Here is a 14,575-nt window from a genome sequence, read left to right as displayed (position 1 = left end):
ATTTAAGAACGTTATCACAGTGTGTGGCTGTGGCGCAAAGCAGCGCGGGCGGAATGGCAAGGGGAGGGTCATGTCTTTTTTAACAATTCTGTCGGAGGGTCATTGAACAATTTCTAGCAGGCAAGGGAGGGTCATGCAACTTTTGACTGAAGCACTCAAAATTCATCCGGTGGCCCCTTCAATAAATAACGAACAGTCCCTAGATTGCTGCTGGGCTATATGTCTTGGTTCATGTCCGTTCACAACTCATTGCCGTCAAACGCGTAGCCTATCTCGCGGTTGCATCCATTACAAACAAACATGCAATGTGAACGTCTGGGATTGGGAAGAGCACTAAATGCTCTACTGAATAAGCACAAAGTCAAACCTTTAAATGAAAAACACTCTTTAATAATCAAAAAAATAAACCGCTAATGAAGTAAACTTGTGACCTTAAAAAAATCGTTTATGCCTGTAACTCCGTGATAACAGGACGTAACAGGAAGGCATTTGGCTGAGCAACGAGGTTAATATGCTCTATATTTTGTCCAAATGATGTCTGTCTATCATCGTTGCACTCGGAGAAAACCAGAATGTTTAATTTGTCCTGCGTTTCTTCTACGGCTGCAAACGGGATTCACTCGCAGTTAACCAAATATTTCTTTATTAGGGCAGGGCAGGCATATTTCTGGCTATTAAATTATTTCTAAACCAGTCTGCTAAAGTCTGTAGTGAAGTCTGTGTAGGGTTTTCCAGGCTCCATTTCTTTTTACGAGACACCCTACTCACTTGAGCCATCTACCGGTTGTTTGGGTTGTTGCAGCGTCTCACTGGGAAAATACAAATTAAAGTCGCGTGATACCGCGTGATCCCACGCGCGGACCGCGAGTGAAGCTGGCCAAGTCGAAGCACTGCCCACTGTATATGAAGGCTTAAAGCTCTAAAATATTCTTTAAAAAAAGAAATGTCCTAATTTGAATTTGGTATTCTTTGTCATCATCATATGTCTTGTTGTGGTCTTATAGGTGTCACTCACACTTGAGGAGAAACAGAGATTAGCCAAGGAACAGGAACAAGCATCCAAACTGAGGAACCAGCAACCCCTTCAACCACAGAGTGTAAAACCCGCTACAACCATCACACAGGTAGTTCAGATATTCTACGTAACTATGGCCTTTAGCAACATAATTAGTTTTCCATATTTTTATAAGTGTGCTTGCTGAAAGTAGCACACTATTGTTGTTCTTAGGTTTTCTTATTAGTGTGCCTGCTGAAAGCCATAAGTCCACTTTTTTGGCCAGCTCCTGCTCCTAGACCTTTTAAGATATCGCCACTGGTCCAACTCTTGTCGTTCTACCGGCATATTGGATTTAATTGAAAGCGAAACTAAACTTTCACAGGTCACAAATTTTGTCTGATCTTAATGAAACGTGACATACAGGATGTTCAGACCATACGTCACAAAAGTTACCAGAAGGATGTTTGATTTTGAAAAACGTTCGCCTGTCAGAGCTAATCGAAATCAGTGGCGAACCTGCCAAATAGGAAGTAAGGTCAAATCTCAGCAAAAATTTTAGGTATCAAAACCAAACTTGGTACATAGACTCAGGACTTGATCGTGAGGACGCACACAAAATGTGGTGCCCTATGACCTTTAGGGGATGCTGCAACTACCAAAAATGTGTTTCGGCGTTTGGGACGTGTGTCAATGCACGTGACTTTTGATCCCTATTTCCTGATGTCAAAAAATAAGATGCTGTTCTACAATGCATCACTTCTTTACATTGTCCCTTCCATGCCTTGCCACGGTCATCAATTCAATGTCCTGCCATGGGCTAGTGCGGGCTCACAGAGACCATTGACTAGGAAAACATTGTATATATATAGCTGACATAACAACAATTTTCAGTCATGGTGTTTAACTCTCATTTATAATTATTGTTTAATTGTCATGATGGGAGAGTAACAATGAAAATGTTACAAGTACACAAGTATGCAAATTCTTATAATTACAGAAAGTTATATATTATTGTGTTGTTTTGTGGTTTTTAAAGACATGCAAGGCATTCTGTATAAGTATAGTATATATACTCTTTTGATCCCGTGAGGGAAATTTGGTATCTGCATTTATCCCAATCCGTGAATTAGTGAAACACACTCAGCACACAGTGAACACACAGTGAGGTGAAGCACACACTCATCCCGGCGCAGTGGGCTGCCTGCAACAACAGTATAACATAGGCCTACTTTTTATATTACAACTCTACCTCTTTAATTCAGCTGTCTGGTTGAAGCCTTGACATATTGTAAACAAAGTAGTATAGTTGGCTATCATAGTCTACTGATTGGACTGTTCAGTTTCCCCATGTGTGTTTAAGTTTCAAGGTAATACTTGTTCTCCTTGGTACAGGCACTTTTGGGAAACATTGGTATTGAGATGATCAGTCAACTTGAATGCAAGAGTTTTAAACAAATACAGTACCCTCCAGAATTATTGCCACCCCATGCTAAAGTTGACTAAAATCTGGTATAAAAAATGATCTGTTGGTGATTTATTGTAATCTCACAATGAAAACAAATAGGAAAAATCCAACGTTGAAGGGAAGCAAATTTGGCACCCCTGTTTATAATACCTTCTTAAGCCTTCCTTTTCCAATAAAACAACTTGTAATATTTACCTATGACACCCCATAGAGTTGGAGAATACAAAACAAGAGATTTAAGACTGTTGGTCTTTACAAAATCTCCCCAGATCGTCCAGATTCCTAGGTCCATACTTGTGCATTCTCCTCTTTGACTCACCCCACTGTTTTTCTATGGAGTTTAAATCAGGGGACTGAGATGGCAATGGCAGAAGCTTGACTTTGCGTTCAGTAAACCATATTTGTTTTGATCTGGACGTTTGTTGTGGTTCATTGACCTGATGAATGATCCAATCATGACCAACGTTTAGTATCTTGGCAGAGATTGACAGATTTCCTTTAAAAATGTTCAGGTTTTTCATGTTGTTTGTGATACCATGCACCTTAATTACATTCCCAAGGCCCTTGGGAATAAACAGCCCCTCAATAGCACAGCCTCTCCACCATAATTCTCATTAGGTATGGGGTTCTTTTCAGTATAGTCATTCTTCTATACTCCAAACACACCTAAAGTGTTCCTAGCCAAAAAGCGCAATTTTCATGTCATCTGACAATAGACCACACTTCCAGACAAAGTTTTTAGTCAACTTTAGGTTTTTAGTCAACTTTAGCAGAGGTGCCAATAATTCTGGAGGGTACTGTACTCTGATTAATTAATCTAAATTTTAAAAACAAGTTTGGCAGATGAGTGAATGAACAGCCATACCAACATTATAGACTTTAAAGTGCAACGTGTCTCTCTTTTATTATAATTTTCCCTTTGGGTCAGGCATCAGCATAGTGTCTGGTGTCAGATTTTTAGCATGAAAAATGCAAATGACTGAAGTTACCACTCACTGTCAATGACATGTGCAGAGTAGGCTACCCTAACACCAAGGTAATGTGTGGAATACCACCTATGATTTATCCTTTTTTGGCCATTCAAACGTAATTACTAGGTTGTTGCCTTTTCTATGCAGTAGGTGGCAGTCCAGGATAAGAAATACAAGGATACAAGGAAGTTTATTGTCACATGCATATAGTTACTGGAAGTAAGAAATGCAGTGAAATTATGTCTGGTGTCAGCCTATTTGTGCATTAATGGGGGGGGGGGGGGGGGGGGTAAAAAGTGCAGTAGAAGAGGGGTTTAGTAGATTAAGTGGCAAGGGCTGCATAAAAAAGGTGGGGGAGGATTGGGATTGGGTGGGGGGCACCAACAAGGAGCACCCAAGAGCAACAGGGGCAAGGAAAAACTCCCTTACCAAGGAAGAAACCTTGGGCAGATCCACGGCTCAAGGGGCTAACCCAACTCCCAGGGGTCTTGGTGTGTGTGTTGGGGGGATGACAGGGGAGATGGGATAGTGTGCTGTGTATGTGGGGAGAGGGCAGTGTGCAATATGTGTGTTGGAGAAGCTTCCTCATGAGACAATGTGCTGTGTATTGGGGGGGGCAGTGTGCTGTAAGTATGTTGGGGATGTGTGTTGGAGAAGCTTCCTGATGAAATAATGTGCTGTGTATGTAGGGGGGGGGGGGGGGTGCAGGGACTTACTATTGCAAGCAGAGTACTGTATGTATGATGTATGTGAGTGATGACAGTGAAGATGTGTGTGTGGGCGGGAGGGGAGTGGAGCAGTGACTGTGTGTGTGTGTGTGTAGTGTGTGTGTGGGTAGGTGGGGGCAGTGTGCTGTAAGTATGTAGAGGACGTGTGTTGGAGAAGATCCTGAAGACAATGTGCTGTGTATGTAGGGGGGGGGGCAGTGTGCAGCAAGTATGTAGAGGAGGCTTACTGTAGCAAGCAGTGTGCTGTATGTATGTGAAGTGATGACAGTGATGATGTAAGTGTGTGTGTTGGGGATGGGGGTGGGGGGGGGGCAGAAAGGCTAGGCAATCAAGGACATGGGTAGATGGAGGAGAAATCAAAAATAATAAATAAAAAGTTCTATGGAGATGTGCAAAAGTTGGAGAAAGTCAGATATGTGTGTTTGTGTGTTTTGACGTGTGATGAAATAAGAAAATAAATAAAAGGTCTGTAGCATAGGGAGAGGGATGTAAAAGTGCTAAATAGCAGTTCAAGAAAAACGAAATAGTAGGGAAAAGATATTAAAGCAGCATAGCCTACAAGTGCTAACAGAAATGTAATGTGTGAAGTTATTGGAATGGAAATAAATGTAACCACCTTCTACATACTTTTGAAGACATTTTGTTTCAAGTGTGCAACAAATGTATTCAATTTATTAAGGGAGTTTGTCGGTTAGTTAGTTAGTCGGTCATATGGTAACAAAACATTAGCAAAGTTAACTTTGACAAGGCTGGCGGCTAGCATTATCCTCATCAGTGTGCTAACTCGTAGGCCTAACCTAATTGTTTTGTATTGAGGTGCTACTTCAGACTTGACAAACTCCTATGGGAGGCAATGGAAATTCCTTTCTGCAGAAATAGTAGATTGATGCTCTTGTCAACAGTATTGGTCTGGCCGTTCTTTTTAAAACGTGGGCCTAGGCTAAATGTTTCATTCAAAGCAGTGCTTTCTCGTCTGTCCTTCAGTCACGATAGCCAGACTGCACTGGGTCAGATGTCACTATGAAATGTGATTATTCAGTGATCAAAATTTAAACGTATTATTTCAGAAATTAGTTAATCCAAATTAACATCTTTAACAGCGTTAATCGCAATGCGATTAAGGACCAAGCATATTGCGTTAATTGTTTTTAATCGCATTGATTGCGTGCCGACAAAATATTTTTTATTTTAGGCTACACAGTCACTTGTGTTATCAACGATCCTCTTTGGCTGCTACTATTTTGACCCTTTGATGCACTGTTGTCCTCAAACTACCACAGACACTTCCTAGTAGGCTTCTGCCTAGTCAGTAGTCTTGTAGTCATGGAGATAATAAACACCAATGCAGTTCTGAACGGTCGGCTGTATGGCGCTTTAAAGCGCTGCGGACACCGGCACCGACATGAGTGCAGCACACGCTTTCGACATTCAGTTAACACACCAGCATTGCACCGCCACCGTGTAAATTATGATTTAGTTCTATTTTTGTTTTTCTATTGTTATGCACTTAATTGAAATGTGCAGTAGGCTACATTTTGTACATGCACTTGTACATATTTCTCAATATGAAAAGTTCCTTATTTTCAACTGAACTCAAATGTAATGAATATAGGCTATGGAGTATGCCCTATATAATGTGTGTACATTTTGTGCATGCATTTCTGCTGTAGCATTTAATTTCAGTTTATATCAGTTATATATCTTGAATTTCCCCTTGGGGATCAATAATCTATCTATCTATCTACCTATCTATCTATCTACTGCTGAAGAATACATTGTGTTGCCTCAGGCCTGCTGCACATCGTTTGAAATTTGATTTGAAATAATCAAATACGTCTTAAAATTCAGTTCATAAAGTAACTTTCTTTGCTTTCATTCGATTCCCAATCAAGATACACTGGTGAGACTTTCTTTACATTGTTAATATGGACTTATGGAAAGTTCAGAAATTAAAAATAATAGAATTTTAATCATGTGATAAAATATGGGATTAATCACGATTAACAATAGAAATTCATCGATTGATCATGATTAAAAAATAGTTTGACATTGAATTAATTACATACTCTGTGATTAATTAATCTAAATTAATCGCATATATAAATTTTGCCGTGAAAGTATTTTAAATATTTAAATTCAAATGAATCATTGAATAATCAGCATTAGTGACATTAAAGTTCAAAAACTCTTTTATTATTATTTTCACTGTTCAAATAATGGCCATAATAATCTATGATGAATCTAATAATCAGATATAACCTAGGGGACACAATGAAAATAAATTAACACTCCCCTCAATGTCAACAGTATTTCTTTGCATTGATGTGCGACTTTAGAGTTGACGAACCCGGTGATATGCAAATTCCTTGCTGCAGACATTGCAGAGGACTATTTTAATCAACACCTTATTTTTATCAACACCATCAGGCCGTTTTTTAAAAGTAAATGTTCCAATCAATGATCTAGGCAGCACATTTTCTTCTTCTCTCCTTCATTTTACAGTCTAATGGTTACTGACTAGGACGGCTCGGGGTCAAAGGTCATACAGAATCGATTAATCTGTGTTATTTTTTTTTAATCAGTTATTTTTTCTCAAATTAATTAATCAAAATTAATCAGTTATTTTGACAGCCCTAATATATATAATATATAAACATGTTTATTTATTTTTTTCTAGACCAAGGACCTTACCAGCAGTTTACTGAGCAACATGACAACATTGGGCCACCTGTCTTTAAGCTCCACATCTACGTCAACGCCTGTTCAAAGCAGCAAAACATCGACTGCCTTCCCTCTGACTGCTACCAAGAGTGGCATGAGCACTATGGAGCCCATGAGTAATGGTCTCACTGCACCCATGGGTTTCCCATCAGTGGGATTGGGTCGAGGTATGTGTCCAGCCACACCAGCCATTTACGGAGGCATGGCTACCACAACCAGCACACCTAATTTCAGCGCACTTTCACAGAACCAACCCCAGCCAGGAAAGGCTCCGGACATGTCTGCTTTGGATTCTCTTTTCATCCCCAACAAACCCAAAGTCAGCCTGAATCAAATGGCACCGAAACCAACTCCAGGGACAACCACCCCATCACCTTGGGTAAACCAGTTTGGATTGAGCCATCCTTCTCAGACTGCTCCCATGCAAGGAACTGCCATGGGTATGGCATCAGTTCAGAGTGGTTTTGGTGTGCAGGCTAATCCCTTCTTCAATCCCCATAACTTTGTCCAGCCAGCTGTGAACACGCCAGCTTTGTCCACCACTGGCATGCTCAAACACAGCGCCTCTGTCAACAATGATCTAAAAGACCTCTTTGGATAACCTTGGAAAGACCAAAAGATGATAAGTAATTACTGTACTCTAAAGTGTTGGGGGGTGGGGGATTAGCTGTGTAATCAAGGTTTTGGTCTTACTTCAACTATTCACGGTAGATTCATTTAAGATTACTTTGTTGTTGATGGTTTTTTCCCCCTTTGTCAAGTATGGCTCACTGGACAGCATTGAAACTGGGTATATATTTGGTCCATACATACAATATTGATTCTCATGTACATATATATGTGGTATAAAACCACTGTATATCTATCATGTATTTTTTTTTAATTGCCTAACAGATATGCACAAAGGCTTCGACACACAGAAATGTTGAAAATGTTTTATTATGTTTATTGTGATGCAGTGATTGGTTGTTTGTATATTTTTCATCTTTGCCATCGCTTTTTTCTTATTCATTTTTTTCTGAGTCATGTCTTTGATGTGAGGAGGTTGTAGATGCATGGAATGACATATCATTTCGAAACAAAGTTCTTTGAGGGCGTCCAGGACATGGGTCTAGCAACTTGGAAGCTTGTCACCTTTGCATAGATAATGCTGTAGTGAACAATCAAGTCTATGAGGACAAGACAGTTGAACCTGAGTGTGAAGTTGTGTTTAAAATAACCAATGTCTTATGTGCTCCATTTATTTGGGTTCACTCTTTTTAAGTCTCAGTGAATATAGCTAGTTATGTTCTGTAGTTATGTTTCTGATTGAGTCCTATTTATCTGAAATCTAGCTCAAGAATCTCTTCAGAGTCAATACCTGAGCAGCTTAAATGGATATTCAGTATATTGTTATCATCATATGATAAAACTTGTTTGAATATTTTCCTTGGTTTTTGGTTATTGGGTGACGGTCATGCTACTGCAAGTTTTGATGAGAATATACAGTGTTTTATTTATTTTTCAAAATGTTTTCCAGGACATAGGATTGCCTGTCCATGTAAATCCATGGTGACCAGACCACCACCTGCTATGTGTCGCCCATCTTTAAGGCTGTCAGTAATTGTTTAAAATACCAGTTAAACAATATGTTCAAGCACTGTTATGGCATTTTAATGAAGGTAAACTTTGTGCGTGCTTTGCAGTAAAATGAAGCACAGATTTTGCCGATAAATGAAGCCTTAAGACAATGTGTGTGCAATAGGAAGGTTTCTGCTGCTATCCATGTGTAGCAGTCATATTTGATTGATTATATTCATACACTTTTTTATATATAAATAGCCGATGGGGTGTATTTATCAAGGCAATTCCATAACCTTTTCCATTCCTCAAATTCTACTATCAATCCAAACTGAATTCTTTAATTCCTTCTGTAATAATGACTAGATAAACCACCTCATGAGTTGCCTTTATTTCTGATTACATGAAGTCAGTACTGGTGGGCCGGTCATCTGAGGCTTGTGGCACACAGGAGCAAGACCCCATTAGATGTACTGACTATTAGGGTCCAGTTGATGTTCAGTATGGTTATGGGATATTTGTAGCACCATCACAGTAATACTGTGGTCTAATCTCAGTGAACACAAAATTATGAATTTATATTGTATTTATCATTTAATAAGTCATGCAGAGAAAAGTACAGTACAGTTATCAGAATATGTAGTGCTACATTTTCATCCTTCATAAAAATATTTTGATCATTAAAAAAATGTACATACTGCCAATGTTAGTCTGATCTATATGACTTATCCATCATATTTGAGAACATCACAATAAAATGTATTTAATGTGATTGACTCTTCCCCATTCCACATGTCCAATATTTCAGTCTGTGAAACATTTTAGTTTTGATGTTTCCTCTATCCTCTGATGGGATTTTTCCTTCTTGATTTTGTGCTTATTACAGGTGGTAATTTCTTCATATGACAGTCATATGATTTACAAAATGTTATGTTTTTATTTGAGTGCTATGCACTGATATAATGTTCTGCACGGTAACAGTACAAAACTCATTGGCAGGTGAAAATGTCTTTTAATTTTTGTTGTGTGAGAATTGGTGGTTATATACTGAATGCTCACATTCTCCCTGTGGTTTTACAAATGGGTGGTGGTCTTTAGACATTAGTCCTGCTTTTTGTTTGCACGATTGCAAGCTTCTGGAGTAGACCCATTCTCTGTGGACCATTTAGCTGAATGTGCCAGTATTGTGGGTGAAAAAAAAAATATATCAGCATGTTGGCAAGGAACAGGGTACTGAGGGGGCAAGTACAGAGCCCTGTCACTCATTTTTATCAAAATCAATTGTCTTATTTATAGAAAACTCCAATGTATGTAGCCAGGTCTGGACTGGGACAAGACATTTTTGGCCCAAGCAACCCACCACTGTTTGTTAGGATCTTTTCTCTATTAGCTGATACAAAAATTAAGATATTTTTTTTTGTATTGAGATTGAGGTGAAAAGCGAAAGAGGAAGGAGATGGATGAGGAGAAAGGGACTTCCAAGGTCTAATTTGGTAACTGAATCTTCAAGCATAGTCAAAAATACACACACAAACAAGAAGAGCTGGCAGCAAGGAAAATGGTGAGAAGGGAGAGGATATATAATAGCAAAAAAAGCTGAGAAAAAGAGATTGAAAGAGGAGACTGAGCATGTTTACCATTGTTCCCGGCTCCACATACCTGAGAGATGTGTACAGTACCCTCCAGAATTATTGGCACCTCTGCTAAAGTTGATTAAAAATGGGTATAAAATAATCTGTTGGTGATTTATTGTAATCTCACAATGAAAAAAAAATAGGAAAATCCAACCTTGAAGGAAAGCAAATTTATTTTGAGAAAAAGGAAAATATCATAAAGAAATAAACATTTTTAACTTAAAACACATTGCTCACAATTATTGGCACCCCTGAAAAATCTTATACAAGAAGTAGTTCGTGACTTTCTTTTTCAATATAGTATGAAAATCACACAGAGGCTAAATCCTCTAGTCATTTTTCAACATCGGAAAGACAAGAGAATACACTAAATTTAAATAAAAAGAAAGTGTGTTGACATGTAAGTCAGAGAATGTCTATGACAAGTACTGAAAATGCCTATATTTACAGTTAAAACAATGATTAAAAGGTTCTAATCATCTAGAAATGTGACAAACATGCTTGGACAAAGACCCATGGTTATCTTGCCCCCACGTACTGTATGGAGGATGGTAAGATAAGATAGGCAAAAAATTCCATAAGAACCACTGTTGGAGAGTTACAGACAAAGGTGTCATCTTGGGGTCATCAAATCTTCAAAAGTGACCTCATTGCTAATAGTTTATTTAGAGGGCATGCTCTCTATGAGTATTGCACAGGTTTATGGGCAGGCTATGGAAGCTCTTTCATTATGTCCCGTCTAGATTACTGCAACTCACTTTTCCTTGGTCTCCCCACTAAAACCCTTCAAAGACTACAATCTATTCAAAACTCTGCAGCCAGGCTCCTCACCCATACCAGACGATCAGCACACATCACCCCCATTCTCCATCAACTCCATTGGCTACCAGTTCTATCCCGGATCAAATACAAAGTACTACTACACACCTTCAAAGCCCTCCACAACCTTGCTCCCCCCTACATCTGCGACCTCCTGACCCCTTACACTCCTTCCCGCTCACTCAGATCCTCTGATCAAAACCTCCTGGCTATCCCCCCGCTCCAGACTCTCCACCCTGGGTGGCAGGTCCTTCAGTGCCATGGCCCCCAAACTCTGGAACTCCCTCCCCCAACCTCTTCGTGCCTGTCCTTCTCTTCCTTTCTTCAAAGCACATCTCAAGACCTTTCTGTTTAATGATCACTTCTCCTCCACAACACATAGCTCCATACAGATAACTTGTCTTTGAGGTATTGTTTTGTTTGTTTGTTATTGTGTTTCCTTGCCTTCCTACTGTGTAAAGCGACCTTGGGTTTGAGAAAGGAGCTATATAAAATAAACGTATTATTATTATTAATAATAATAATATCCCTTTACTGTCTGACTTTCCCGTCATTTAAAGCGGATAGGCTACATGCACAGCACACAGTATTTTTTAAGTGGATTAGAACCTACCTAGAGGCCTACTGCATTAGCCTATATCTCTGCTTGTTGACATCATCTTATCATGTATTGCATTAGGCCTGTTTCATGATCGCATGAACTTTTTAGTCATTTTAATGTTGTCACAGGTTGTTTACCTGATGAAGTGAAAACGTAGTAAATTCCTGGTAGCCTATGACAAGGCACAGCTTTCGCTTTCTGCAGACAGACAGAACTTCTTGCATCAGCCAATATGGGGCAGCCTACTTGTATTGAGCTAAATAGACGGGATAAAGTTCTGATGATTTTATTCACAGTGTAAACTTGTTATTTCCATTTGCAAGCTTTAAGTTTTGATTATATTATTGGGAAGTGCGCTCAATTAAATGTTATGATGCTACTGCGGCTACTTGCCAGCATGTGCACGGAGAAGTGTAACTTTACAGTAGGAAAGCCGACGTTGAACAAGTAAATTGCAACAACATTGCAACTACTGTATATTCCATAAGGAGCGCCTGCCTGAATGAATAGTCTAATGCTGCATCATTAGTCTTATTCAGGCAAGTACAAATATATGTATGCATTATATAATATTGATGTTTTTAGTATTTGCCATTATTCACTCAGTAATGTAATATAAAATTGTAGCTACACTGTAGATCATAGTTTTAATATCACAAAATCACTGTATGCGCTTGTGTTTTTCTGTGACGGTTCAGTATTGACAGTATGTTAATCTGCAATAAGCATTGAGATGAGACGTGAAGCTGTTATCCACAGCCTCATTTTGTACCTTGGCAAAGAAGATCATTTTTTTGAAGATTGCCAGGTTATTTTTTAAATCCGTCAATTAGCAGGGTCCCCAAATGTAGCTACAGAGTGAGTGTTCTTTGCTTTACTTTCCAGGGAGAAATCATTCCAGTAGGTAATGTTGTTCCAGCCTTCTGCTTTGAAGTGCTGAGTTCACAGCTCTCAATCAACTTAATGTGATTTACTGTCTGGCAATGAAGTGAATGATTCATTGAATGAATGATTGAAGAAATTCTGTTTTGTCTCTCAACAGAATTGTCTTTTTTCTTGTAAATTGTATGCAGGAGGACCGTCACAGTGATGCCACGCAACACATTCTCAAGATCCTGGTTGTCCATGGTGCTAATGGAGAGGATCCAGTGGCTGTATCCAAAGAGATGTTACAAGGATGCAGCAGCACTGCTAAAGCTTGCACACTGCTTATGGGACTGATTTATGACCTCAACCTTGCATACCCCCCAAACACTGGGTTACACTTTTTAGGTGTTTCAGAAACTATTCCTAGAAATTGATGGAATTAAGCTGTCCCAAAAAAAAAACTCCACCACATCTCAGCTCATCTACAGTAACATAATGAACTGATGGACCTTCCAGATGCAAACTTGTAGTAACAGTGGAGTACTTGTTACCAGACTTTGAGGTGATTTGAACCTGTTTAAGGTTGACAAAATAAACAGTTTAATTGCATTCTATTTTAATTGTGTGATATGTGGTAAAAGTATATTAAATGTATGATAACATTTATCAAAAGAAAATAAGCAACATTTACATAATTATAGTGAGTAAAACAACTCAATATAACTAATTAATTGAAAATTTAAAACAAAAATATAGTCAAATCTACTTATTCACTTCATAACAGTAAATATTACAGACATGTATGATTTAATTAATATTTTGATGACCGTGATCCTGTATGGAAATAATTAAGTAACATTTACTTAATATCTTCAGGAATGTTAAGCTTAAGTAAGTAGGGCTACATTTAACTTGATACTGGCAAGTTAGTTTATATTATTACATATATTATATTACAGCATTAAAATGTACTTAGAAAGTCTGAGTGCAAATTGTTACAAGGATTTTATTAAGTAAATTCTACAAGTATTTTTTTTCAGTGTACCCTAGCAACAACCTAGCAACCGCTACCATACCAACTGCTATATTTATCACCATATCTACCCTAGCAACCAGGGCCGGCGGAAGGCAATCCTGTGCCCTGGGCAAAATAGGAATATGTCGCCCCCATGTCCATAGACTGTGTGTTACCTTCGCAGAAGCCCCTGGCTGCAGTGTGCAGATCGGTTCTGGGCTCAATGTGTGGGGTAGCTCAACGTGGCTACTTCCCAGTGCTGCTGGACCGCACAGGAAAATAATAAAATTTTGCGGTATAATTCCGACCGGGCCTCACGGAAAAAACTATACCCTACAATAAAGCAATTAGGCTTTCTAGTAAAAACATATTATTATTATTACAGGTTATTATACAGAAATTGGACTACGCATTTCAAGTGTCACTGCCTCAAATCACCCCGTGATGACCGTCTTATTGCGGGAAAATGAGCTCAGGGCTCCCCTGATTCTGTGACATAGTGAGATTCAGATTTTACCTTATTAGGCCTACATTGTCGCCCCCCCTGCTACGTTCCACTGTTAGCACCCTGGCGATTCAGGCTAAAGATCAGCACCCTCATATGCAGGAGAAAAGTTTTTCAACCTGTGCACTTTTCTGTATTCTGCAACGTTTGAACGTCTCTTTCATGACTGTTAACCGATATCACTGAAAATGAATTACTTGTCTATGGCATTATTTGACAATCAATGTGTTTTCAACAGAGGCGGACAGAGTACACAGCTTTATTAGGCTACTTGAGTAAAAGTACAGATACCCTTTGCTCAATTTTACTCAAGTACAAGTAAAAGTACAACAGTCAGATGCCTACTTAAGTAAAAGTACTGAAGTACTTGTTTTTAAAAGTACTTGAGTATCAAGAGTACAAGAGTAGCCTACATTTTCGAAATATTGCATTACTACTGCCACAGTGCTTACATTTATGTACAGAAACGTCCTATATGGAGATGAAAAATGTTAATGTTAATACCTTGGAGAATGTCAAAGGAATTGAAAGTAAATCAAGTCATTTTCATCTTTTTACCATGTTGCCAGTGATGGGCAGTATTTCTAATACATGTATTTAAAATACATATTTCAAATACAAAATACTATTTTGTAATTGAAACACTTGAAGCGAAAACTATCATTAACTTGTTCAGAAAGTTTAAATAGTCT

The 14,575-nt window shown here is 38.7% G+C and overlaps 1 protein-coding gene across 1 annotated transcript in view; it reads left to right on the top strand.

Annotated features, from left to right (window-relative positions):
* Positions 1 to 9,223, top strand: part of scyl2 (SCY1 like pseudokinase 2) — a 102,626-nt gene extending 93,403 nt beyond the window's left edge. The window contains exons 17-18 of the mRNA XM_076297155.1: positions 1,005 to 1,124; positions 6,839 to 9,223. Coding sequence (XP_076153270.1) covers positions 1,005 to 1,124; positions 6,839 to 7,483 — 765 coding nt within the window. The 3' untranslated portion in view covers positions 7,484 to 9,223. The remainder of the gene's footprint in view (positions 1 to 1,004; positions 1,125 to 6,838) is intronic.
* The last annotated feature ends 5,352 nt before the right edge of the window (positions 9,224 to 14,575 follow it).

This window comes from Alosa pseudoharengus, unplaced genomic scaffold, assembly GCF_046254945.1.
Source record: "Alosa pseudoharengus isolate Yale_2024_CS ecotype anadromous, Long Island Sound unplaced genomic scaffold, YU_APseudo_1.1 YU_APseudo_1.1_scf_20, whole genome shotgun sequence".
NCBI classification, from domain to species: domain Eukaryota; kingdom Metazoa; phylum Chordata; class Actinopteri; order Clupeiformes; family Clupeidae; genus Alosa; species Alosa pseudoharengus.
This window is presented reverse-complemented; position numbering and strand designations above follow the sequence as displayed.